This window comes from Hevea brasiliensis, chromosome 11 (assembly GCF_030052815.1).
Source record: "Hevea brasiliensis isolate MT/VB/25A 57/8 chromosome 11, ASM3005281v1, whole genome shotgun sequence".
In the NCBI taxonomy this organism is placed as follows: Eukaryota; Viridiplantae; Streptophyta; class Magnoliopsida; order Malpighiales; family Euphorbiaceae; genus Hevea; species Hevea brasiliensis.
In genome coordinates, this window is record NC_079503.1 from 95,666,007 (window position 1) to 95,691,388 (window position 25,382).

Genomic DNA, 25,382 nt, shown 5'->3' on the forward strand with positions numbered 1-25,382 from the left:
CAAATTGAGTCCATATTTGACTCTACAATCCCAATAATTATCTTTTGAGGTGTAGTTTTTTTTAAATATACAATAAACAAATTTTTATTTATTTATTTTTTTAATTTTGTTATTTTAGTTATAAATTTATAAACAGTCATATGTAAAGCCCAATTGATTTATCATTAATGTGTGAACTTTAGTTTTCACAGATTTTTGATCAAGCATATTGGAAATTATGTTGCGATTATTTTATTTTTTTAATTTTATTTACGCGATGCCTCTTGACAATGACGATTTCAGAATTTAAACCCTTGCCATTATCTGTCAACTGATCCAATCACTTGTTGATTGTGTTGTAATTATTTTGGGATCATATTTGTAGTTTCTGCGTCCTGAATTGGAAATAGAATGGCACAACCATACACTACAATCAGCATTTTTTTCCAGGCTCGATTGACATTCCTTGCCACACTTTCTATGACAAGCTAAATTCATTTTACTGTTACACTGTGTTAACAAACAGGGAGACAAACATGTTCACCTAGGTTGGAGAACTGAAAGTGTGATCTGATTCAGGGATGGATCTGTTGTAGAAGATTTATCAGTTGGAACTATTCTACCAACTGAAAATGCAGGTTGTTTGGGCTGAGGAAGGGCAATTGCCGTTGGTTCTCCTTCCAATAGTACAACAACAGATGACATGGTGGGTCTGTCTGATGGATCTTCTTGTACGCATAAAAGCCCAATATTTATGCACCTTACAACTTCTTCTATTGGGGTTGTCTCCAGCAACAACGGATCTACAAATTCCAGTTCTTTTCCTTCATTCCATAAACGCCATGCCTGTCAAGTTTAACATTTAAAATGGATTATGTTGCAGCCGGAGATAGTTTCAAATCTGAAGTGAAATTTCTGAAGGGAAGAGATGATTAATTAATTGTATTAGTACACACATATGCTAAGAGTGTCTGGGCATGTTCTGTAAGGTAAAAGCCACTACTTTTCCTCCCACTTATGACCTCAAGAAGTATAACACCAAAACTGAAAACATCAGATTTCACTGAAAATTGCCCTGCCATTGCGTACTCTGGGGCTATATATCCACTGCGAATGAATATAAGCATTACAATAATTCTAGAAATTTTGGGACTAAAATCATCTCTTAGCAAGAAAAGAAGTGAACTCACTATGTTCCTATAACTCTTTTAGTGTTAGCAGTATTCTGGTTTTCACTGAAAATCCTTGCCATGCCAAAATCTGAAATCTTGGCAACCATTTCATGATCCAACAATACATTGCTAGGCTTTAGATCCCTGTGAATGATTTTGAGCCTGGAATCCTCGTGAAGGTATAGAAGTCCTCTAGCAATTCCACAAATTATGTTGTAACGTGCGTTCCAATCGAGTTGTGCCCGTCTTTCTGAATCTGAAGTTGGAATTAGTAGAAAGTTAAAGCATATGAATTGTATTGAACTAATATACAGAAAATCTGTATAAACTTATTGGTGAAAACAGAGTAGGAACATACTAAAGATAAACATGTCAAGACTTCTATTGGGCATGAACTCGTATATGAGAAACTTTTCATCTCCCTCTATGCCACATCCCAAGAGCCTGACAAGATTTCTGTGCTGAAGTTTTGCAATCAGTATGATTTCATTCTTGAATTCCTCCAAGCCTTGCCATGACTTTCTTGATAGCCTTTTAACTGCTATTTCCTTCCCATCTGGTAAAATTCCCTGAATAATAATAATAAAAAAAAGCTTTTGGGATTCCAATTTTGTATTTAAAACATTATTTAAACCATGTTAAACCCAAAAAAGTTGTCACCTTGTAAACAGTACCGAACCCACCCTGTCCAAGCTTGTTTGAATCGGAGAAGTTGTCTGTAGCTGCTATCATAGTGGTAAAATCCATGAAAGGAAGTTCTTCATAGCTCATCAATTCACCTTCTTGGGTCATTGTGACTCCCCTGGAGGTTGTCAACTCCAGTAATAATGCAAGATGGGCTCTCTCCTCGTCTGCAAAGGAAAAAAAAAAGAGCAGAGTTGCATTTCTTTGTATTTTCAAGGTCAAATTAGTTTATTTGAAAGGACTCACTCACGAAGCCACTTAAAAGATTACCTTTTTCTTTTCCCTTTTTTCTCGACAAATAGAAAACGCAATATCCAATAATAATTGCAAGAATCATTGTTGGAATACAAGCAAAAAGTACATACATCCAAATCTTCCTTTTGTCCCCTGTTTCCAAAAACAGAGCACTAACTTTAGTTTCATTTCGTTTTACCCATTAAATAGTGCATACTGCAGATTGGATGCTTCAGCGGTCAATAGAGGATGAATATCCAATGTTATACATGAGATGACACAACTGAAGTAGCAGCTTTAAAGAGGTCAAATTCTTACTTTCTGTGGACAGAACAAGAATGCTAAAAAGGCTCATATATTGATTACTAACCTTGTGAAATTGGGTTTGGTAATAAATTACTTGACGCATTATAAAACGGGTATATCTCAAACCTCATGTCACAATTCCTGCTAAAAATGATTCCTCCTTGCCTGCCGTAACAGCAGGCATAAAGATCCCCCAAAGCAGAATTTAAACAATTGTTACAGTCTCCTCCTGATATGTCTCTAGTGCACTGTACAAGACCATATATTGTTTGTTTCGCAGAAATAACGACTTCCCCTGTTGCGAACATCCTACTGGAAGGATTGAAGGCAGCCTTGGTTGACAGGTTAGTCAGTAAGTACTCTAAAATTTTGTTGAATTGAACCGGACTCGATATATTTTTCTCCTGAGTGTCCCAGTCTGGATACTTTCCAGTATAAACTTGCATCGAGAAAAACATTTGGTTTGAGTAGCGGACTTGACATAAATCGCGCCATATGATTGCATCTTTACTCTTGCAGTTTTTCAAGATTTCTTGGCTTGCATTTACTATGCAACTCTCACAAACTGCAGCGTTTACGTCACCTCTACAAAGTGCTTGGCCATAGATTTTATTTGGTGTTTCACCAATAGAGATGTCGTAGAATCCTGTTAATGAAGTGTTGGAAGGTAAGGCCTGAAGCAGAAGCTTGAGATTTTTTTCAAATGGGCTGTTGAGTGTGTAGTTACTTGCATCATTGTTGCAATCAATATAAAGAGGTTCTGCCGCAGTTGGGTTAAAGAGAATAAAAAAGGGTATGATCAAGAGAAACATAGTTAATGCTGAATCTTTGCCCATCTTCCGTTTCTGGTGGCACACTTGATCAGATATTAGCCAAAGGACAGTGGGCTCTTCACAAAAATTGGATCAAGATACTAGTAGAGGGCATTTCATTATATATACTGAGAGATCACCCAGAAACTAGCTGGAAAGCCACTAGATAAAGTTTGAAGGATGACCATGACGATTATATAGCCATAATTACCAGAAAGAAATTGTTTTTCCGATTCATTTTATAAATTTATCATGGTATATACATAATTGAAACTTTCCCAGACATGTTCCTGTGATTTTTTAATTATTTAGATGACTATGAAATTCTGTTCTTTTCAATTAAATTCATACGTAATCCAAGCAAGAACTGGCTCACTGATTTGTTGTTTAATTGACCCAGAGGCCATCCACAGGACCGCTCACTGCTCATTGGATGACCAAGTTAAAAGTCTAAACTCACTTATTGGGGCAAATGTACTTGTCAATGGTATATAATAACAAATTATTCTTCAATGAGAATAGTTATCAAATTAATATAGGCAATGGTATTAGATATTGTAGAAACAAGATGTGACAAGCTACCAGTAGATAGTTACAATTCGGATTTACCTGCCAATTCAAATACTAATTTTTGTTTGTTTTTCTAATGGGGAGTTAGTCAATTGGAATACTTAGTTTTCCAGTTTGATGTTTGATTGGAATACTTAGTTTTCCAGTTGAAGTTTGAAAGGTTATTAGGATAGTGCTCAAATAACTAATATTCTGCAGGTTCAAAGTTCCTAACAAATTAATCTTGTTTTCTTGATAAACACTTCTCCCTTGCAGCTGACTTTGATTTTCAAGTCTCCATTATTACTAAGCCTTGATTTAAAATTCTTGATTCATAGGTTTCTTTTTAAAGTTTAATCGAACCCCAAAGTCAAGGCCTGATCCTAGATTTAGCAATGTTTTCTTAATTAAATCCATGTCATCATACTCTGCAGACTTGTACGGCTTACAAACGGAGAACCAAGGAAGGGATTCAGCCTAAAATGTGAAGTAACAATGTCAAGATCACTGATAAAGTTCTTTTAGTACTAAATGATCATAAATTTCTTTTAGTACTAAATGATTATAAAGTTCTTTTGGCTTGTTTGAATCAGAGAAGTTGTCTGCAGCTGCTATCATAGTGGTCAAATCCATGAAAAGCAGTTCTTCATAACTCACCAATTCACCTTTTTGGGTCATTGAGACTCCTCTGGAGATTGTCAACTCCTGTAATAATGCAAGATAGGCTCTCTCCTCGTCTGCCAACCAAAAAAAAAAAAAAAAGGAAGAGCAGAGTTGCATTTCTTTGTATTTTTAAGGTCGAATTAGTTTATTTTAAAGGACTCACTCGCCCACTTAAAAGATTACCTGATTCTTTTTCCTTTTTCTTCCACAAATAGATAAGGAAAGACCCAAAAATAATTGCAAGAATCATTGTTGGAACGCAAGCAACAAGTACATACATCCAAATCTTCCTTTCGCCCCCTGTTTCCAAAAACAGAGCACTACCTTCAGTTTCATTCATTTTACCCCTTAAATACTACGTACTTCAGTAAATGGAATGCTTCAAGTGCCAGTGGAAGATGCAGAGCCAATGTTATACATGAGATGATAGAATTGAAATCAGATTCTTTTTTTAAGAAATCTGGTTGAAATATATAAGCTGTGTAATCGAAATCAAACTAATTTTGATGAAAGTCAACCTAAAATTACTTGTTTTTATATTTTTTTATATTTTTAATTTCAATTAATTATATTTATAATTTTTTGAATTTAATAAAAGATGAAAATATAAAATAATTTTTTTTATATTTTTAACTGTAATTATTTATAATTAACTAATATTTTTTGCAATGTGCATTGCACGTTATTTATTCTCTTTGAAATCGTTGTTAGTAATCACTATTTAATTTTTTCATATTCCAATCAGGTTGCTATTAGCTATTAGGTTAAAACTATAAGATTATATAATCAAGTATTATCTGGATCATCAATTTTTTAAGTATTATCATTAAGTTATGTGGCGCACTTATATAAAGTTAATTCTAAGCTTATATATATATATATATATTGCTTGCCACATTTTCTAAGGCAAGCTAAATTGTGATTACTGTCACATGCCGTATTAACAAACAAAGACAAACATATTCACCAAGGCTGGAGAATAGAAAGTGTTCAGAGATGGAACTGTTGTAGAAGATTTATCAATTGGAACTATTCTACCAACTGAAAATGCAGGTTGTTTGGGCTCAGGAAGGACAATTGCCGTTGGTGGTCCTCCCAATAGTACAACGACATCATAGGTGAAGCCATGTTGGGGCCAAGCTGGGCATTGGGTCCCGTTGAATTTCTAGATCTCTTAGGTATTAGTAATTTTGCTAAATTAAGATGAGAATATCATCTTTTTTTTTTTTTTTTTTCTTTTCTTAGACTTAGATAAGTTGATACTCATTATTTTACACGACTAATGTATAGTTGGTGGATTAAATAACTCATTTTTTAGTCTAGAGGTAATCATAGGTTATTTTATTTTTTATTTATTTTGTCTCCGATTATTTATAAGGAGAAAAAAGTTTTTATTCTTTTTGGGGATAAGATTCTTGACATCTTATCATTGTAATTGCATCATTAATTGTATTTTTTTTAATCAGGAGAAAAAGTACAATATATATCATAGTTATAATCGGAATAAAAGTATAATAGTAAAAAAAGAGTCTCTTTTTTTAAGAAAAAAAAGTCTATAGTTGTACAATAAAACATGTGGTTAGAGATTAGCTATATATTCTTTAGACTTATATTTCAATATATAAAACAAAATTGATGTTAAATTTATATTTTTATGTTATTAATTATAAAATTGAATGGTCAAAGTAAAATTTGATCATTAATCTTACTAGTTACATGAAAAATCCACTTTATAATAAATCAGAAGATGAATTATTAAATTATTGTTTAATGAAGTACATTGAAATATATATATTTGTAACTATTGACAACGAAATTATTATAGTTAATTAGATTTCAGTTAATAAAAAACAAACGTTAATCATTGTAATTTACTTATAATATCTTATTAACTTCTTATTAGAAATTCTCTTATTAACTTATGTCTATTTTATGTATATTATTTTTATAAATTACATATTTTAATTGGACGCCCTCAAATAAATTTCTGCCTCCGTCACTGAATAACACAGTGGGTCTGTGTGATGGATCTTTTTGTATGCATAAAAGCCCATTGTATATGCACCTCACAAATTCTTCTCTTGGGGTTGTCTCCATCAACAATGGATCTACAAATTCCAGTTCTTTTCCTTCATTCCATAAAAGCCATGCCTGTCAAGTTTAACATTTAAAATGGATTATGTTGCAGCCGTAGATAGTTTCAATTCTGAAATGAAATTTCTAAAGGAAAGAGATGATTAATTAATTGTATTAGCACACACATATGCCAAGAGTGTCCGGGCATGTTCTGTAAGGCAAAAGCCACTATTTTTTCTCCCAATTGTGATCTCAAAATGTATAACACCAAAACTGAAAACATCAGATTTCACTGAGAATTGTCCTGCCATTGCATACTCTGGAGCAATGTATCCACTACAAATGAATATAAGCATTACCATAATTCTAGAAATTTTAGGACAAAAATCATCTCCTAGCAAGGAAAGCAGTGAACTCACTATGTTACTGCAACTCTTTTAGTGTTAGCAGTGTTCTGGTTTTCGCTGAAAATCCTTGCCATGCCAAAATCTGAAATCATGGCAACTATTTCATGATCCAACAATACATTGCTAGGCTTTAGATCCCTGTGAATGATTTTGAGCCTGGAATCCTCGTGAAGATATAGAAGTCCTCTAGCAATTCCATAAATTATGTTGTAACATGCGTTCCAATCGAGCTGCACCTGTATTTCTGAATCAGAAGTTGGAATTAGTAGAAAGTTAAAGCATATGAATTGTACTGAGCTAACATACACAAAATCTGTAAACTTATTGGTGAAAAAAGAGTAGGAACAGACTAAAGATAAACATGTCAAGACTTCTATTGGGCATGAACTCGTATATAAGAAACTTTTCATCTCCCTCTATGCCACATCCCAAGAGCCTGACAATATCTCTGTGCTGAAGTTTTGCAATTAATGTGATTTCATTCTTGAATCCCTCCAAGCATTGCCATGACTTCCTTGACAGTCTTTTAACTGCTATTTCCTTCTTATCTGGTAAAATTCCCTAAAAATAAAAATAAAAAAGATGGCTTTTGAGATGGTAATTTTATGCTTTGAAACATTATTTAAACCATTAAACCGAAAAAAAGTGGTGTCACCCTGTAGACAGTACCGAACCCAACCAGCCCAAGCTTGTTTGAATCAGAGAAGTTGTCTGCAGCTGCCATTATAGTGGTCAAATCCATGAAAGGCATATCTTTATAACTCACCAATTCACCTTTTTGGGTCAATATGACTCCTTTGGAGGTTGTCAACTCCTGTAATATTGCAAGATGTGCTCTCTCCTCGTCTGCAAAGAAAAAAAAGCGAGCAGAGTTGCAACTTTCTTTTTTTTTTTGTATTTTTAAGGTCAAATTACTTTATTTGGAAGGACTCACTCACCCACTTAAAAGATTACCTTGTTCTTTTCCCTTTTTCTCCACAAATAGATTACGCAAGACCCAATAAGAATTGCAAGAATGCAAGAATCATTGTTGGAATACAAGCAACAAGTATATACAACCAAATCTTCCTTTCATCCCCAGTTTCCAAAAACAGAGCACTACCTTAACTTTCATTTCATTTTACCCCTCAAATAGTACATATTTCAGTAAATGGAATGCTTCAAGGGCCAACGGAAGATGCATAACAAATGTTACACATGAATGACACAATTGAAGTTCTGACTAACTAGCACCTTTTAGGTGGTCATAATTTTACTTTCCGCGTACAAAACAAAAATGCTAAAAATTGCCAGAAAAAAGGCTCAATATATTGATTACTAACGTTGTGAAATTAGGTTTGGTAATAAATTACTTGGCGCATTATAAAAAGGGTACATCTCAAACCTCATGTCACAGTTTTTGCTAAAAATGATTCCACCTTGCTTGCCGTAACATCAGGCATCCGGATCCCCCAAAGCAGAATTTAAACAATTTTTACAGTCTGCTTCTAATATGTCTCTAGTGCACCGTACAAGACCATATATTTGTTTTTTTGAACGTAAACAGGACAATATAGGGTTTGTTCCACAGAAATATTGACTTCCCCTGTTGCCAACATCCTACTGGAAGGATTGAAGGCAGCCTCGCTCGACAGGTTAGTCAGTAAGTACGCTAAAATTTGGCTAAATTGAACCGGATTCGGTATATTTTTCGTCTGAGTGTCCTAGTTTGGATACTTTCCAGTGTAAACTTGCATCGAGAAAAACATGTGGAATGAGTATCGGACTTGACATAAATCAAGCCATATGATTGCATCTTTACTCTTGCAGTTTTTCAAGATTTCTTGGCTTGCATTTACCATGCAACTCTCACAAACTGCAGCGTTTACGTCACCTCTACGAAGTGTTTGGCCATAGATTTCATTTGGAGTTTCACCTATAGAGGTATTGTAGAATCCTGTTAATGAAGTGTTGGAAGGAAAGGCCTGAAGTAGAAGCTTGAGATTTTTTTCAAATGGGCTGTTAAGCGTGTAGTTACTTGCATCATTGTTACAATCAATATGAAGAGGTTCTGCTGCAGTTGCGTTAAAGAGAATAAAAAAGGCGGATAAATTTTGACAATTATATCTGAACTTATATAGTTCCAACATTACAGTCCCTCAACTTAAAAATATAACATAAAACCCATCAACTTTCAAATTTTGCACAGTAAAGTCCCTCTAACCTCCAATTACCAGTTTTTCATTTAGACGCTGACCTGGACAGTTCCAGCATGAAGCTTAGTCAGTATTTCTCATTTCTCTCTCAAGCCATGTGTAAATTGAATCATTTTTCTCTCTATAGACAGAATAATTTTTCATGCGTAAAGAGAATAATTTTACACTTTACATAAGAGAGAAAAGAAAAATGTTGACCAAGAGCCATGCGGGAGCTATTCACATCAGTTTGTAATTGAAAAATCAGTAATTGAAAGTTAAATGGATTTTACTGTACAAAATTTAAAAATTTAGGAAGTTTTATGTTACATTTTAAAGTTAAAAGATTATAGTGTTATAACTATATAAGTTTAGGGACAGTTTTTGAAACTTATCCTTAAAAAGGGTATGATCAAGAGAAACATAGAATCTTTGCCCATCTTCCTTATCTGGTAGCACACTTGATAAGTAATTAACCAAAAGACACAGAGCTCTTGCACAAAAATTGGATCAAGGAAAAGTGCAAAACTAGTAGAGGGCATTGAAATCCACTAGATAAAATTTGCAGGATGACCAAGACTATTATATAGTCATAATGACCAGAAATAAATTGTTTTTCCCATTCATTTTAGAAAATTTAACATGGTATATACATAATTGAAACTTTCCCAGAGATGTTCCTATGATTTTTTTAATATTTAGATGACTATTAAATTCCGTCCTTTTCAATTAAATTCATATGTAATCCAAGCAAGAACTGGCTCACAGATTTGTTGTTTAATTGATCCAGAGGCCACCCACGGGACCACTTAGTACTGATTGGATGACTAAGTTAAAAGTCTAGATCATTGATCGGGCAAATGAACTTGTCTATGGTGGATACTAAAAAATGATTCTTGACAGAGATTAATTATCAAATTAATATAGGTAATGGCATTGGATATTGTAGAAACAAAAACGTGACAAGCGACTACGAGATAGTTGACAGTTTGGATTTACCTGCCAATTCGAATACTAATTTTGTATGGTTTTCCTCAGGGGAGTTGTTCAATTGGAGTACTTAGTTTTCAGTTGTCAGTTTGAAAGGTTATTAGGTTAATGCCCAGATAACTAATATTCTGCAGGTTCCAAGTTCCTGTCAAATTAATCTTGTTTTCTTAATAAACACTTCTCCCTTGCAGCTGACTTTGATTTTTCAAGTCTCCATTATTACTAAGCCTTGATTTAATATTCTTGATTCATTGGTGTTAGATTTTGAGAGATATCTTTTTCTAATTTAAGTTAGAGAAATATTCCTCAATTAGATATTTTTTATATAGAGTAAAACTCATATTATTGTGTTATTTTTAAATTGAGTGGATTCATTATCATAAAAGATTATTTGGCTCACCATAAAAGGAGGTTTCGTTTCAGCCCATTGCAATAAAGGTTTTTGCCCATTGAGAAAAATTGCTTTTACCCAAGAAAGAATATGTTTTCTCACTGATTAATATATTTGCTATGAGCAGTTATGTAATAAAAGTTTTTTTACATGTAATTGGGATAAAGAGTAAATATGATATGTCCGTCGATATAGCTCTATGTTGCAATTTATTTACTTTACTTTTTTATAGTTTATACACTACACAACAATATGTTTTCTTTTTAAAGTTTAATTGAACACCAAAGTCAAGGGCTGATCCTAATGCGCAGATATTTAGTCATATTTTCTTAATTAAATCCATGTCATCATACTCTGCAGACTAGTGTTATAAAATCTAAAACTCGCCTAGTGAGTTGACCTAATAAATTGGTAACCCATACATAAATTTGGATCGGTTCTCTCATTGAATTAGACAAAAAGTTGGCCCAAAAAAAAAATGGTTGACTCTGTGATTGAATCGGTGATCTGTGACCCATTGACCCGGCTAATTTTTTTTTTTAAATTAAAAATTTTTAAAAAATCAATTATTGATATTTAATATTTAAAACTTAAATTTATACTTTGTCAATGAATAAGATTTTGTTTAGTTATTATCTTTTTCATTTGTAGTAATGCAAGGAAATTTATAAAATGATACGTTTATTTTTTAAAATTTTTAACATATAATTAATATTTCATAAATATTAAGAAGATAATTATTTATTTAAAAAATATTTTTATTTTATATATTAATTATAAATTTTCATTATAAAATATTTAAAATTTAAATATTTTTAATATTTTTGTATAAAATATCAAAATATTATTAAGATATAAGTAAATATAATTTAATAAATATTGAAATACTAATTAAAAATAAAATTTGATTGATTAAACTTATTTAATTATATTAATAGGTGTAATATTTAATTAATTTTTTTAATGACTCACTGATTAAATAGTTGATTTATTAATTAAAATACTGGCTCATCACTTAATCTTTTAGTCAAGTTAAGCTCTGGGCTAGGTTTAGTAATTATGATGCGGACTACAAGGAGACAAGAAATGGATTTAGTGGACAATATAATTTAAGGTAAATTATAATTTAGTATCTGAGATTTAATAAAACTTATAATTTAGTCATTTAATTTTTAAAATTAAACAATTTAGTCCTTAAAATTTGAAAAAAAAAAACCTGCAACTTAATCACTGCCATTAAAATTTCATCAAGTTATTGTTTATTTTAGCAAAAATACCAAGATACCATTCTGTTTATTTTTAATTTGAAAATCATTTAGTTCCTAAGGTTTTATTTTCTTAATAATTTAGTCCCTTAGGTTTTGTTTTATTAATAATTTAGTTCTTGTTTTTTAAAATATAAATTAAAAATATTTAATTTAAATTATTAAAATATAGACTAATTATGTTAAGGTCCTTAAAATTTTTGATTAATTACAAAATCATCTATGTATCTTACAAATTGATCCTTAAATATTTTAACTATTTATAAATAAGCCATTATAATTTTGTAAAATTTTATTTGTCATTTTATTAAATATATATATTAATCAATTTATAATATTTTCATATATTATATTATGTTGTTATATATTAACAAAAAAAAAGAAAAAATATGAATATGACTGCAAATTGTTATTAAAATAAAATTTTAATGATTAAGTTATTTTCATATTGAAAATAGAGTCAAAAATATTTTGGTATATTTGCTACATTTAATGGAGAATTAACTCTAACGGTAGGACTAACTTGTAAGTTTATTAAAATGTCAATGACTAAATTGGTTGGTATTAAAATTACAGGAACTAATTTATAGGTTTAATCAAATCTCCAAGACTAAATTGTCAATAAAATAAAATCTTAGGGACTAAATTATTTTTAGATTGAAAATAGAGTTAAAGGTATTTTAGCTATTTTTACTATAATTAATGGTAACTTAATTCAAATTCTAATGGTAAGGACTAATTTATAGGTTATGTCAACTCTAAGAGACAAAATTACTTAATTTTGAAAACACATGAATTACATTGCAGATTTTGTCAAATCTTAGACACTAAATTATAGTTACGTTATAAATCAAGGTAACTGATAAAAGTTCATTTAGTACTAAATGATTATTAGGAATCACATGTCAAAAGCAAGGAGACATTCTTTTTTTCCATGGGTTGAAGTGAAGGTTATCTGGTTCTATACAATCCCATGGGCCATGGAGCACTTTCCAATTCCTACGATCTTTATCCCTAGTTTTTGTCTTCTTTAATTATATGGTGTTTGCAATGTCAGGCATTTTTGCTAGGAGAAAATTCCTTCTCACTGGCTTTATGGTCATCTTCTAACTACAAATATTGCAAAAAATCTTATCAGTGACAACACTAAAATCAAATTAATAGGACCAATGGCACAACACTTATTGAAGCACTTAAATGTTTTATACACATAAAGTGCCTTCTCTACAAGTATGTCCAACAACTAATGCCTCATCTCCATGAAAAGAAAGAAGAAAGAAGTATTATCTGATGAGTACTGGTTAGCTGACCTCATCAAACAAAAATTTTGAAAAGAAAAACATTAGTGTATAATTGATTCACTATCCTGCTACACCAACAAATCATTCATGTCATCAATGTTTATCTTGGTAAGATAATAGAATCTATCTGATCCACAGAAGGATCAGTTGTCAAAGGCCTATTAACTGAAACCATTTTACTTGTAAAAAATGCAGGTGGTTTTGGCTCAGGAAGATCAATTGGTTCACCTCCCAATAGTACAAGTACAAATGACATGGTAGGTCTATCTTCTGGATCTTCTTGTATGCATAAAAGTCCAATATGTAAGCACCTCACAACTTCTTCTATTGGAGTTGTTTCCATCAATAAAGGATCTATAAATTCCAGTTCTTTTCCTTCATTCCATAATCGCCATGCCTGCAAATTTAAAATGGATTAACATATGAAAGAGATAGAATTATTTTCAAAATTAAAAATTATTTGAATGGAAATTTTCATTGAGAGGAGGTTTATACGCACATATGCTAAGAGATTTGGGGCAAGTTCTGTGAGGTAAAAGCCACTATTTTTCTTTCCACTTATAATCTCTAGTATTATAACTCCAAAACTGAAAACATCAGATTTTATAGAGAAGAGTCCCTCCATTGCATACTCTGGAGACATATATCCACTGTTTTGGAAATAAGCATTAGCTATATCAAGAAATTTTATTAATAACAAGCAAAATCAAATGAAACAAAAAAGAAATATTACATACAATGTTCCTGCAACTCTTCTAGTAATATATGTGTTCTGATTTTCACCAAAAATCCTTGCCATGCCAAAATCTGAAATCTTGGCAACCATTTCATGGTCTAATAATACATTGCTAGGCTTTAAGTCCCTGTGAATGATTTTAAACCTGGAATCTTCATGGAGATAAAGAAGTCCTCTTGCTATTCCACCAATAATGTTGAAATACGTCTTCCAATCAACTTGTGTGCGTCTTTCAGAATCTAAAATGTGGGCATCCTTTTGAATATGTAATCTATATTGATATTAACTAAAATATGCACAAGTTTTGTTACTTTATGATGATAGTTGTGACATTTTTGCTATTACATTATGCAGAAATTAGATCTTTTTTTTAATGTACTTTGTCTAGTTTTTTAGTTTTGGAAGTATGGCTAAGTATGGCCAAGTATGGCTCTTTGTTTTTAGGTAGAAAAGCTGATGTAAACAGTAACTAAATGTGTGATCTGATGCACCTTTTGTAATGCTATATATGCATATGTATTGAAGTAATGAAATGTGAGTTTTCTCCACTTCTTTGTTTGAAACAACCGACACTTTATTCCCATAAAGCTAGAGGGATTGTGAGTTTTGAGAGAAACAAAACAAGAAAAACAAAAAAAAAAAAAAAAAAATCTGTTAAAAATGGCTTCAAGCAATTTGAGCTTCTCTCTTTTTCTCCAACTAATAGTGAAAATTATCAATGGGGGGTGGGAAGAATGAAGGCTTTGTTGAAAGGGGGGGATTTTTATGGGAGGAGAAGGGGAAGGGGGGATCCTCCACAAAGATTATCCAATCCATCTGTTACTTACTATTCTAAGCAGGAAAAAAAAAGAATTAAGAAGCTCTCTCCTCTCCTCACTCATACACTATCATGATGTCTAATATCATATGCATTGGCATGTGAAACTAGAAAAGAAGAAAAGGCTTATAGAAGAAGGAAGAGAGAGAGAGGAGAAGATAGATAGATAGATATAGGTCTTGAATTGAATAAGGAATTGCAGATAAAGGAGATAAAGAGAGAGATAAAATGTGAAAAAATAATATGATAAAAATTAAAAAATTTCAATCAAATTGACTTGGAGGGAGAGGGATTTAGGAAAAAAAATGGAAAAAGAAAAAAAAAAAATATTTGAAGGGAAAAAGCAAAAATCAAATCTCTCTCTTCTCTTGAAGATTCATTTTTTTAAACAAGCTCAGTTAGTTAGTTAGTTAATTACAAGCTAGAGAGACTAAATAGAAAGAAAGATGAGAGAGAAAGATTTGAAATGAGATTTAAGGTAGAAAGAGAAAAGAGAGAGGCAAAAGAGGCAGAGGCAAAAATTATAACAAAAAAAAAAAAAACAAAAAAAAAATAAAAAAAAAAAAAAAAAAAAAAAAAAAATAAAAAAAAAAAAAAAAAAAAAAAAAAAAAAAAAAAAATTAAAAAAATAAAAAAAAACAAAAAAAAAAAAAAAATAAATCTTAGAAATTGAAAGATGGAACTGACCAAAAATAAGGAAATCAAGACTCTTGTTGGGCATGAACTCATATATGAGCAGTTTCTCCTCTTCTTCTATGCCCCATCCCACTAGCCTGACAAGGTTTCTGTGTTGAAGTTTTGCAATTAGTATGATTTCATTCTTGAACTCCTCTAACCCTTGCCATGACTTCCTTGACAACCTTTTAACTGCTATTTCCTTTCCATCTGGTAACACACCCTGAAAATTTTGCAGTCAAGAATACAAATTAAATCCATGGAAACGAATTCTGAAGCCATCTTTCACTGAAAACAATTGATTTTACCTTGTACACAGAGCCAAACCCACCTTGCCCAAGCTTATTTGTATCTGCAAAGTTGTCTGTAGCTGCCCTTATAATAGATAGATCCAAGAAAGGTAGTTCCTCAGAACTCATCAACTCACTTGCTTGTGTCATCGAGATCGCTTTAGGGCTTGCCAGTTCCTGTAATAATGCAAGCTGGCTTTTTTTCTCATCTTCAAAAAAGAATAAGAGGAAAAGAAACAACCTCGAGTTATGGTTCTGTAAATTGTGAAGTGAATATAGACCATTCAGAAAGAACTCCAACTCTCTGATGGACACAAAAAGAAGGGAAGCTAATGTAACAAAGGATGATTTTTTACCATCTTCTTGTCCTCCTTTTTGTCTCTGATAGACAACGCAAGACCCAATGAGAACCATGAGTACAAGCGTTGGTATAGTCACAGCAAGCGCAATCATCCACCCCTGCCATTTATCCCCTGCTTTGCAAAGCAGAGAACTGCATTTTAATTCTGGTTAACCCTCTAAAACTTATGATTGAAAGTATAGATTTCCTTAACTAGATCAACCAAAGGAACACTACTAACCATAAACATTGCTCTAAACATGTACAGCTGAAACTAGAAAGGCAGGGATCCTTCTAAAATTCTTAGAATTCAGGTTCCTAATTTAAAGGAAACAAGGGGCTGTATTAATGGGCGATAATTTAAAAGATTTAACACACAAAATGGTACTATTATTTCTTGCTGTAAAACAATGAGTTTCAATGTGGAAGATTCAATTTATCGACAGATTATCTATTAAAAAAAATGAAAATAAAAAATCAGTTCTTGTACCTTTTGAAGTAGGATACGTCAATAAATTTCCTGAGGCATCGTAAAAGCTATACAGCTCATATCTCACGTTGCAATTTCTGCTGAGAATAATTCCACCTTGACTCGCATAGCAGCATCCATGAAGATCTCCAAAAGCTTGATTCAAACAACTAAGACAATCAGCTTCTTTGATGTCCCTGGTACACTGTACAAGACCATATATTGTTTCCTCCTGCGAAAATTTCACTTCCCCAGTTGCAAACATCAGCTTTGAAGCATCATATGCAGCCTCATTTGAGATATTTCTCAATAGATACATCAAAACCTCATTAAAATGATCTGGATTGGATATATTTTTCCCTTGAGTTTCCCGGTCCACATACTTTCCAGTGTAAACTTGCATCGAGAAAAATGACTGGATAGAGTATCGGACTTGACATAATTCATACCATATAATTGCACTTCTGCTGTTGCAAGCCTCCAGAAGCCGTTGACCTGCGGCCTTGACGCAAGTTTGGCAAGTTATGGCATTGGTATCTCCTCTACAAAGTGCTTGGCCATGGACTCTGTCAGGGTTTTCTCCAATAGAAGTGTTGTAGAAACCCGTTAATGGAGTTATGGAAGTTAAGTTCTCAAGCAACAGATTGAGGTTGTTTTCAAATAAGCTGTCGAGAGAATCGTTACTAGTAGATGTACCATTTGAACAATCTGTGTAGAAAGGATCTGAACCTTTACTGGGTGTAGATAGCACCAAAAATATTATGATGAAGAGAAGCATAGCTGAAAGTGCATTTTTGTCCATTTTCTCATCTTCAGATCCCACTGGATCACTAATTTAAGCGATAAGGGTGTGGTTAAAACTGGTGGCAAGAGCAGTCAAAATTTGCTGCTGCTGCATCATCTTTCATTTTCTATGGCCATGTCACAGGTTACACGGAAACTTCCCAAGAAAGCCAACAAAATTTTATGGCGATTTTTGGGAAAAGCATAAAAAATGCCCCAGTCCAAACCGTTATTATTAACTGAGGCTGACATATCATGAACACGTGGCGTTGATATGATGATAAGTCAACACCCATATTTTTTGTGAATTTTGTGATGCTAGCACAAAGATTTAGCCCAATGTTAGTCAATACTCTCATACGGTATGAAAGAATATAAATAAACCTATTGAAATTTGAATGTTGAGAGTTTGCATAGATTATATATATATATATAATGAAATGTTTTACTCGTATTTTGTCTCATTTACACAAATTTTACAATTGAAGCATGTATTGTGTTCCATTTTCTTTGAAGACTTGGGATTTAAATTTCAAGAAATTTGAATTCTTTGACACAATGGTGGGTGAAAAATTAGAATATATAATTACATATGATGACCAAGGTTTGTTTAAATTTCTTTTTTATCGGCCATGCTCTCCAGGAAATTACATGACAAAGAATTCCAGGCAACTGTTCCATATTATTTTACAGGCACCTGACACAAATCCATAGAGTTTGACGTAAAATTAATTGAAATACAAGCCATTTCATGTGGCTCATTTAATAATACAACAGTATACAAACAGAAAATTATTAATCAGAAACAAAGAAATATTTATTAAGATAATAATCAAAATAATTATTAAGTCGCTGACTATATTTTGGCATAAACTATTTCATGGGGCACTTGTTCATCATATAAAAATTTCCAAAGAAAGTATTATTAATATGAAATTCAGAATGCTTTATTCCCTAATTTGAAGTACTAAAAAAATTATTATTATTATTCTATACAATGTTCCTTTTCGTAAAATTTAATCATTTCTTTTTAAAGTAAACCCAATTTGACCTTTATTTTTCTTTTAATCTGAATTCGAAATCTTTTGGTGTATCAAATCCCAAGAATCAAGTTGCACTTCGTTTATCCTCAGATGTCATTGCCCTTGAAGATGACTCCTGAGTTAAAATTTATTAATTTATATTACTATTTTAATTAAAATTAAATTATTTTTAAAAGAGATAAAAAAAGATTTTAATCTGATTTTAAATTAAATTGAATGGTGGTAGGTCTATTTATAATTTAAATTAAAATTATAAAAAAACTAATTAATCTAATTTCAATTTAATTTAAAAAAAAAATAATTAGCAAACCAGACCATAACTGGATCTACCCATAGTTTTAAGTCAAGCTTGCTGAAGAGGACTCTAGGAATAATAAAGATTCTTTTAAAAAACATAATTTTTTTATAAAGAAAAATAGAACTTGCACATGTTGTGTTTCTAAATCTTCACATATCTCAAAATCAAGTTTATACTACGTTCTTTTGGGGGTGTAATCTGGAACCAGCCTGTGAATCCAAACTCCTGCACCGTCCAATAGGATCGCACATTTCTCCCAATTATTTTATATTTCCTGGTTTTGTACCCATTTATAACATGCTCAATCACTATTATTTATCACATGGTATGCTTTTGTTATTCATGTTCAACTCATTTTTGATAGAATTAGAGAGTGGAGACTCGAAATTTGAATCTGTTAAATAAAAGAAAATTAAAAAAAAAAAGAATGAGTCCCATAATTTCAAATTGAAACACAGATAAATTTACGTATATCAGGCAGGTTGGTTAATATTTTTTACAACTAATGCATCAGTTTCATCACCGAGGCAAAGCACAAGAAATGGTTAAACCATTGTCGGAACAATCATTAGGATTTGCAGAATCATGGCCTGTGAATCTCCCCACAGAAAAGGCAGGCCTTTCAGGCTGTGGAAGAGTTACAGTTTCACTTTTCAACATCAAAACAACAGAAGACATGGTAGGCCTGTCAAAAGCATCTTCTTGAACGCATAATAATCCGATATTCATGTATCTTGAGAACTCATCAACAGAAAACGAATCACTCAACAATGGGTCCATCAACTCCTTCTCATTTCCTCTGTTCCATAAATGCCATGCCTGATTCATAATTTTGCTGGTGTAAGCATTATATATCTAGCAAGGTTAATTTATGAGTAATTAATTTAAACCAATAATATAAACTTACATATGCTGTAAGGTTAGGAACATTCTTTGATTTTTGGAATCCATTATTCCTTCTACCGGTTATGATCTCAAGCAAGAGAACTCCAAAACTGAAAACGTCAGACTTGGTGGAGTATAGTCCTTCCATAGCATACTCTGGCGCCATGTATCCACTATTCCATTAAATGGGTCAAAAAAGAAATGGTTAGGATTATTAAAGAAAGGAAGGACTTCATACTGGAAAAGGCTGAAGGGTACTTACTAAGTTCCAACTATTCTAGCAGTATTGGCTTCTCCTTCTGTGCTTGCAAAAATCCTTGCCATTCCAAAATCTGAAATCTTTGGGTTCATATCATTATCCAACAAGATATTGCTAGGTTTTAGGTCTCGATGAATAATTCGAAGCCGAGAATCCTCATGAAGGTAAAGAATTCCCTTTGCAATCCCGTTTATAATATTAATCCGTCTGCACCAATCCAGTTGAGCACGTTTCCTGGGATCTACAGACAATTTATAGCAGAAATGAAGGTAAAGGTTCATAATCAATATAAAATTTTAAGATCAAGAACACTAAATTAAAATTTCCAAATGATTTAATTTATAAAAAGGACTAACCAAAAAGGATAACATCAAGGCTGCTATTAGGCATGAATTCATAGACAAGCAGCTTTTCTTCTCCATCAACACAGAAACCGACAAGCCTAACAAGGTTTTTGTGTTGAAGTTTCATTATTAGCAGAACTTCATTTGTGAACTCTTCTGTGCCCTGCTCAGAGAAACTTGAAAGCCTCTTGATTGCTACTTCCTTTCCATCAGTCAATATGCCCTTCAAAAATCATAGTTTTAGAGTAAAATAATATATCTTAAACTTGTTTAGGCCCGAAAAATACAGTCAGATTTTTTTTTACCTTGTAAACAGGGCCAAAACCTCCTTGTCCAAGCATATTCAATTCGGAGAAATTATTTGTAGCTGCATGTATGGATGCCAAATCTATAAACCCAGATTCCCTAGCTCCAAGGCCATCCCTTCCTTGAAAATCTTGGTTCTCAGCAATGCTATGCAATTGAACTTCTTGACTTGAAATCTCATTCTTCCCTGAGAAAAAAGCAGTCATGATGTCAAATAGGGTATCAATACAAGAAAGGAAACCAACAAGAAGTTTTTATTGTAACATATATCCTTACTTTTTTTATTTCCCTTTTTCATAGAAAGACAGCAGAAAAGGGACAAGACTGCAACCACCAGAACTACTGATGTTATTGTAAGGATTATAATCATCAATATCTTGCTTTGCTTGCCTGCACTTAGGTGAAGAACAAAATCCCTTTTAGTACATTAATATAAATTTCTCAATTAATAAAAAAAAGAATGATTATATGCAATCTTGAGCCTTTACACCATTTAGAACCACTTACTTTTCCCCGTCCCCTGATTTGGTGCAGAAGCTGAAGATTCATCAGTTTCGCCATTATAGAAGGCGTATAACTCATACCTTATATAGCAGCTTCGGCTAAGAAGGCGTGCCCCACGAGAAGAAGAGCAGCAACTTGAAAGGTTTGCTAAGGCAACCTGAAGGCAGGTATTGCAGTCAGCTGAATTTAAGTCTGTAGTGCACTGCACTAGAGCATACAGTTTCTCTGCATCCATGAAGGAGACGTCTCCAGTAGCATACATGTTAGCAGACTTATTAAATGCTGCCTTCTTGATCAGATTACTCACTGTTTGATTCACTATAGATCTGAACTGTTGTGGATTTGAAACATCCTTTTTGTTATCTAATCCAAGATTGCCTGAAACATCCAACTGGCCTAAGAAGCTTCGATTCGAGTAGCGTAATTGGCATACCTCCTCCCATACAACTGCTTCTGTATTGTTTGCACAGGATTGCCTGATATGATCTGTTGCTAAGGTTAAACAGGTGCTGCAAGTGTCATTTGTTACATAGTTGAGGCACATATATTGAGCATAGACTCTATCTGGGTCATGTCCAGTAGAGGAATCATAAAGCTTTGAAATAGAAGCATTTGAGGGAAGAGAATCCAAGAGGCTGTTCAGATTGCTCTGAAATGAACTGTTCTGATTAGTAATGTTTGAGCAGAGGGGATAAGGAGGATCAGCTTGAGCAAAATCAACAAGGTTAGCAACCCAAAAATAAAGCAAAAGCAATTGAAAGATTTTTGCAACCCTCTTGAACAGACCCATGTCTTTGCCCTTTCTGAGTGATTTGCCAATGTCCTGAATTAAGCCAATTTGTAACCGAAATCATTCTGTCTTGTTGAGCTTGACTTTAGCGCATATGCAAATAATCAATTCATATTCTCTCAGTTATTGGGCAATTTCTTGGAGTGATTTAGAATTTGGTCAAAATCATAGCCATTATTTTTCCAAAGGATTTACTTCTGGACCACTATATATCCAATTTATAAGGCAAGCTAATACCTCTTTTTGTCTGCAATTTTGCTTCTGCATCGGTTTTAAAGATTGTATTTGGGCTAACAAACTTGTGAGGGTCAACAATATTGGGCAACTGAATAATCTTAGCAGGAATTTTCAATTGGGTGTAATTTCTAAGAAGTGTTAGTGTTTGAAATAAACAATAGGATAAGCTACTAGTTATGTGTCGCTTCCAGGAAAGTCAATTAGTAACTTTCAATTAATTAAAAACAGATGTTACTGTTTCATTGATTGGGATCATTCATTCAACTGAATCAATGTGCCAACAAAACTGTGAGAATTATCTTCATAAAAAAAAAAAAAATCTAAGTCAAAACTAATATTATAAGGATTTGTGGAATTCAACTAAAATTTCAATATAATTTTAATTTAATTTTTAAAAAAATTATTAACTAACCTTTTTACTTTTTAAAAAAATAATTATTTCACCTCATATTTTGAAAAATATATTATTTAGTTTTCATATTTTTATTTTGTATACTCTTTAATCCCTCCGCCCTGTTTGCATAAAATTTTTTATTAATAAATGCATTTAAAGGAAAAAAAATTTACTATTATGGGACCAAATAATTAAAAACTTAGAAAATAGAGAGACTATCAAGGACTAGATAAAATTCAAACTAATTTATAAAATAACTGGAGACATTAAAGAGTAAATGAAACGAAAATATAAAAACTAAATAATGTATTTTTAAAATTAGGAGAACAAAATGGTTAATTTCATTAAAATAGAATGATTAAATAGAAATTTTTTCTTCATATTTAATGTTTTAGTTTCAATTAAGTTTGATCGTAGATATTTCAATTCTAATTTAGTTTCGTCTAATTTCAATTTAGATTTCAGTTTTTTCAATAAATTTATGCAATTATTGTTATGGAAATCCATATTTGAATTACCTTTTAAGATTTAAAATTAATAGTTAATATATTAATCCCTTTTAATTATTTTTTTATTATATAACCTTTAAAAATAATTAAGCTTTAATTATTTTTTTATTATATAACCTTTAAAAATAATTAAGTTATATATATATAATTAAAAATTAAGTATAAATATATTAAATTTATTAGGTAATTTAATATATTTATGCTTAAATTTTTTTTAAGAAAATATATAGAGAGAAAGGATAATATTAAATTATATATATATATATTATATAAAATTTTTATGTATAAAATTAATTTTCAATCCAGTAAAAATTCAATGCAATTTTAATTTGACTCTAAATAAAATTAAAAATTAAATTAAAATAATAAAAAAAATATGATTCAATATAATTCATCAATTAAGCTGATGATGCTCGTCACAAACCCGTATTTATAAGGGTATATGAATTGGTTGGGCTGTTTGATGGATCTTGTCCTACTCCTAAAAAAGCCCAAATGATAAGTAAAGAGAAAACCTGCAAAGGAAGTTTTACGATCACTGCTCAGTATGCGGCCCAGAACGACGGCTAATTATTATATACACTAAAAATATTAAAAATTAATTTCTTCCCTCATAAAAGAGTAAACTTTTCTTAGAAAATGAAGAGTGAATCTCGTATGATCATGAAAAATAGTATATACATATAATATATATCTAATATCTAAAAAAATGAAAAAATCCAAATTCCATTTTTTTGTTTTTTTTTTTTATTTTTTTTTAATTCATGAAATTGCTGTAGTGCTTGTCCAGAAGTTCTCGAACACCAACTATTAACACTTTTTTTCTTTTTCTGTTCTCTCTCTCTTCTGTTTTTTTTTTTTTTTTGCATTTTAAATTTGATGTATGTCTGTGTGTGTAGGTTTTTTAACTTTTTTTTAAAAAAATTTTTTATAAGTAAAATTGTAATTATATTAGCATTTAATTTGATTTATAAATTAAAAAAAATTATTTAAAATAAATTAAAAGTAATAAATAAGAATATTTTATTTATAATTTATTTATTTATTTTAAAATTACTTTTTAATAAAAAAATATTATATTATCTTAATAATTTTTAAAAATATTAATAATATCCTCATTTTAATAATTATAATACTTAATTATATATATTTTTTAGTAATTTCAATAAATTAAATTACTTTTAAACACCTTTTAACTAAACACTTAAACTATTTAAAAGTTATTTTAAAGTAATTTTATTAAATAATTAATTACTTATTTTTAATTTAACTCATAAGTTAAAAAATATATTTTAAGTCAAAAGTAAAAAGTAAGTAGTCAAACTAAACACCTTCATTTACTTATAACTTTCTGCTTATAAGTAAAGTTGATTGACTCATAAGTTAAACTAAATACCCTCTTAATTATTTAATTTTTAAAATCTATTTATTGAGTTCTTGACATATATTTTAATAAACTAATAAATTAATTATTGTCGTTAAGATTACTATTAATTTTCCGTTAATTTTAGTAAAACTATCAAAATGTCTTTTATCATATTTTCAATATGAAACAACTAAGTTTATGAAATTTAGTAAAATCTACAATTTAGTCCTTTGATTTAAACTTCATATTCTTTTTAACAATTCATCCCTATATTTTTATAAATTGATCCTTAATAAGTTCTTATATTTTTATAAATTGATCTCTAAATATTGCAATTATTTACAAATAAGTTCTCATACTTTACAAATTACTCTAAATATTACAATTATTTATAAATAAGTCCTTATATTTTTACAAACTGATTCTAAATATTATAATTATTTACAAATAGAGCCCTATATTTTATGAGTAATAAACCCTATAAGATATTTATTGAAGTAGTGAGCTCTGTCATGATCAGAACAAGGAACCAGAACTAGCACTCAATGATCCTCCCCCAACCCCTTTCCTCTACCCTAAAAGCTAGAGAAGAAAATGATTTCTCATGGGTAAGCAATACTATACTTTTTCTAATAAAGTGCAATTAAAGGTTAGAACTTAGCTTAATTAGTTAACACCAAACAAAGAAGGCTGAAACAATAGGGTAATTAATTCAAGTGCATGAGCTTAGCTAAGCTATATAATAGAAGAAGATTTAATTGTGGAAACTAAAAAGAAGCGCCTTCCATTATTCTCCCAACAAAAATAATTACTCCATTATCAATGCTAAACCTAAATCATGATTTCATAAAAGAATTCAAAACTTATCTAATAAATGTATAATTTATAAATTATTATTATCATTATTGATATTAAAATTTTCAATTTTGTACATATTTATTTTATAAAAAACTACTAAATCTAAACACACCTAAAGTCCACCTCTCTTCCTAGAAAGAATTAATCAACAAATACTTGCACAAACCAAAGAGTTAGTCTTGATCTCAAAATCATCATATTAGAAAAGAAGCAAAAAGTGAAGTATATGTATATATGCTAAATTATTATTATTATTATTATTATTATTTGAGTGAAATTAAAATTTTAACGTTGTAAATAATAAAAAGGTTCACAAATTTGCTCTCTCATTCATATTTTTATATAAAATTTTAGATAGACTATGGAAAACATATCAAATTAAAGAAAAATGTTTTTTTCAACGAGTCCAACAATAATATTAAATAGATCATTTATATCTGAGTTCTAAGATATAGAAAACTAAAATTTTCCCCTTT

The 25,382-nt window shown here is 30.9% G+C and overlaps 3 protein-coding genes and 1 pseudogene across 4 annotated transcripts; all 4 read right to left on the reverse strand.

The window, feature by feature from the left end:
- Positions 1-431: 431 nt before the first annotated feature.
- Positions 432-3,417, reverse strand: LOC110641354 (cysteine-rich receptor-like protein kinase 10). The gene is made up of 7 exons (XM_058130402.1): positions 2,440-3,417; positions 2,106-2,222; positions 1,812-2,002; positions 1,510-1,720; positions 1,170-1,407; positions 936-1,086; positions 432-825 (listed from the first exon to the last, which is right to left on the reverse strand). Exons 1-7 carry the CDS (start codon positions 3,209-3,211, stop codon positions 520-522), a joined length of 1,986 nt encoding a protein of 661 aa, XP_057986385.1. The 5' UTR covers positions 3,212-3,417; the 3' UTR covers positions 432-519.
- A 1,922-nt stretch (positions 3,418-5,339) lies between these two features.
- LOC131170370 (cysteine-rich receptor-like protein kinase 8) lies at positions 5,340-9,496 on the reverse strand (annotated as a pseudogene).
- A 3,369-nt stretch (positions 9,497-12,865) lies between these two features.
- On the reverse strand, positions 12,866-17,132 carry LOC110657481 (cysteine-rich receptor-like protein kinase 8). The gene is made up of 7 exons (XM_021814699.2): positions 16,352-17,132; positions 15,878-15,994; positions 15,540-15,730; positions 15,244-15,454; positions 13,741-13,978; positions 13,503-13,653; positions 12,866-13,400 (listed from the first exon to the last, which is right to left on the reverse strand). The coding sequence occupies exons 1-7, from the start codon at positions 17,130-17,132 to the stop codon at positions 13,104-13,106; spliced, it is 1,986 nt and encodes a 661-aa protein (XP_021670391.2). The 3' UTR covers positions 12,866-13,103.
- Positions 17,133-18,894: 1,762 nt separating this feature from the next.
- On the reverse strand, positions 18,895-21,778 carry LOC110657478 (cysteine-rich receptor-like protein kinase 25). 2 transcript variants are annotated; one of them, XM_058130415.1, is made up of 7 exons: positions 20,833-21,778; positions 20,525-20,643; positions 20,248-20,435; positions 19,955-20,165; positions 19,602-19,839; positions 19,362-19,512; positions 18,895-19,273 (listed from the first exon to the last, which is right to left on the reverse strand). In XM_058130415.1, the coding sequence occupies exons 1-7, from the start codon at positions 21,540-21,542 to the stop codon at positions 18,974-18,976; spliced, it is 1,917 nt and encodes a 638-aa protein (XP_057986398.1). In that variant the 5' UTR covers positions 21,543-21,778; the 3' UTR covers positions 18,895-18,973. The 2 variants fall into 2 exon arrangements, with proteins under 2 accessions (XP_057986398.1, XP_021670390.2); XM_021814698.2 differs by having other exon boundaries at positions 20,525-20,638; positions 20,756-21,778.
- Positions 21,779-25,382: the final 3,604 nt, after the last annotated feature.

What these genes read in the sequence shown, in the direction of transcription:
- LOC110641354 (XM_058130402.1), bottom strand. Translation starts at nt 3,211, where the DNA reads ATGGGCAAAGATTCAGCATTAACTATGTTTCTCTTGATCATACCCTTT. An exon ending in GGTTCGGTACTGTTTACAAG is followed by an intron (nt 1,721 to 1,811) that starts GTGACAACTTTT and finishes ATTATTATTCAG; the next exon opens with GGAATTTTACCAGATGGGAA. An exon ending in AAAAGAGTTATAGGAACATA is followed by an intron (nt 1,087 to 1,169) that starts GTGAGTTCACTT and finishes ATTCATTCGCAG; the next exon opens with TGGATATATAGCCCCAGAGT.
- LOC110657481 (XM_021814699.2), bottom strand. Translation starts at nt 17,132, where the DNA reads ATGGACAAAAATGCACTTTCAGCTATGCTTCTCTTCATCATAATATTT. An exon ending in TCTTGATTTCCTTATTTTTG is followed by an intron (nt 13,979 to 15,243) that starts GTCAGTTCCATC and finishes CCCACATTTTAG; the next exon opens with ATTCTGAAAGACGCACACAA. An exon ending in CCCCAAATCTCTTAGCATAT is followed by an intron (nt 13,401 to 13,502) that starts GTGCGTATAAAC and finishes TTAAATTTGCAG; the next exon opens with GCATGGCGATTATGGAATGA.
- LOC110657478 (XM_021814698.2), bottom strand. Translation starts at nt 21,542, where the DNA reads ATGGGTCTGTTCAAGAGGGTTGCAAAAATCTTTCAATTGCTTTTGCTT. An exon ending in GTTTTGGCCCTGTTTACAAG is followed by an intron (nt 20,166 to 20,247) that starts GTAAAAAAAAAT and finishes TGATTTTTGAAG; the next exon opens with GGCATATTGACTGATGGAAA. An exon ending in TTCCTAACCTTACAGCATAT is followed by an intron (nt 19,274 to 19,361) that starts GTAAGTTTATAT and finishes ATTATGAATCAG; the next exon opens with GCATGGCATTTATGGAACAG.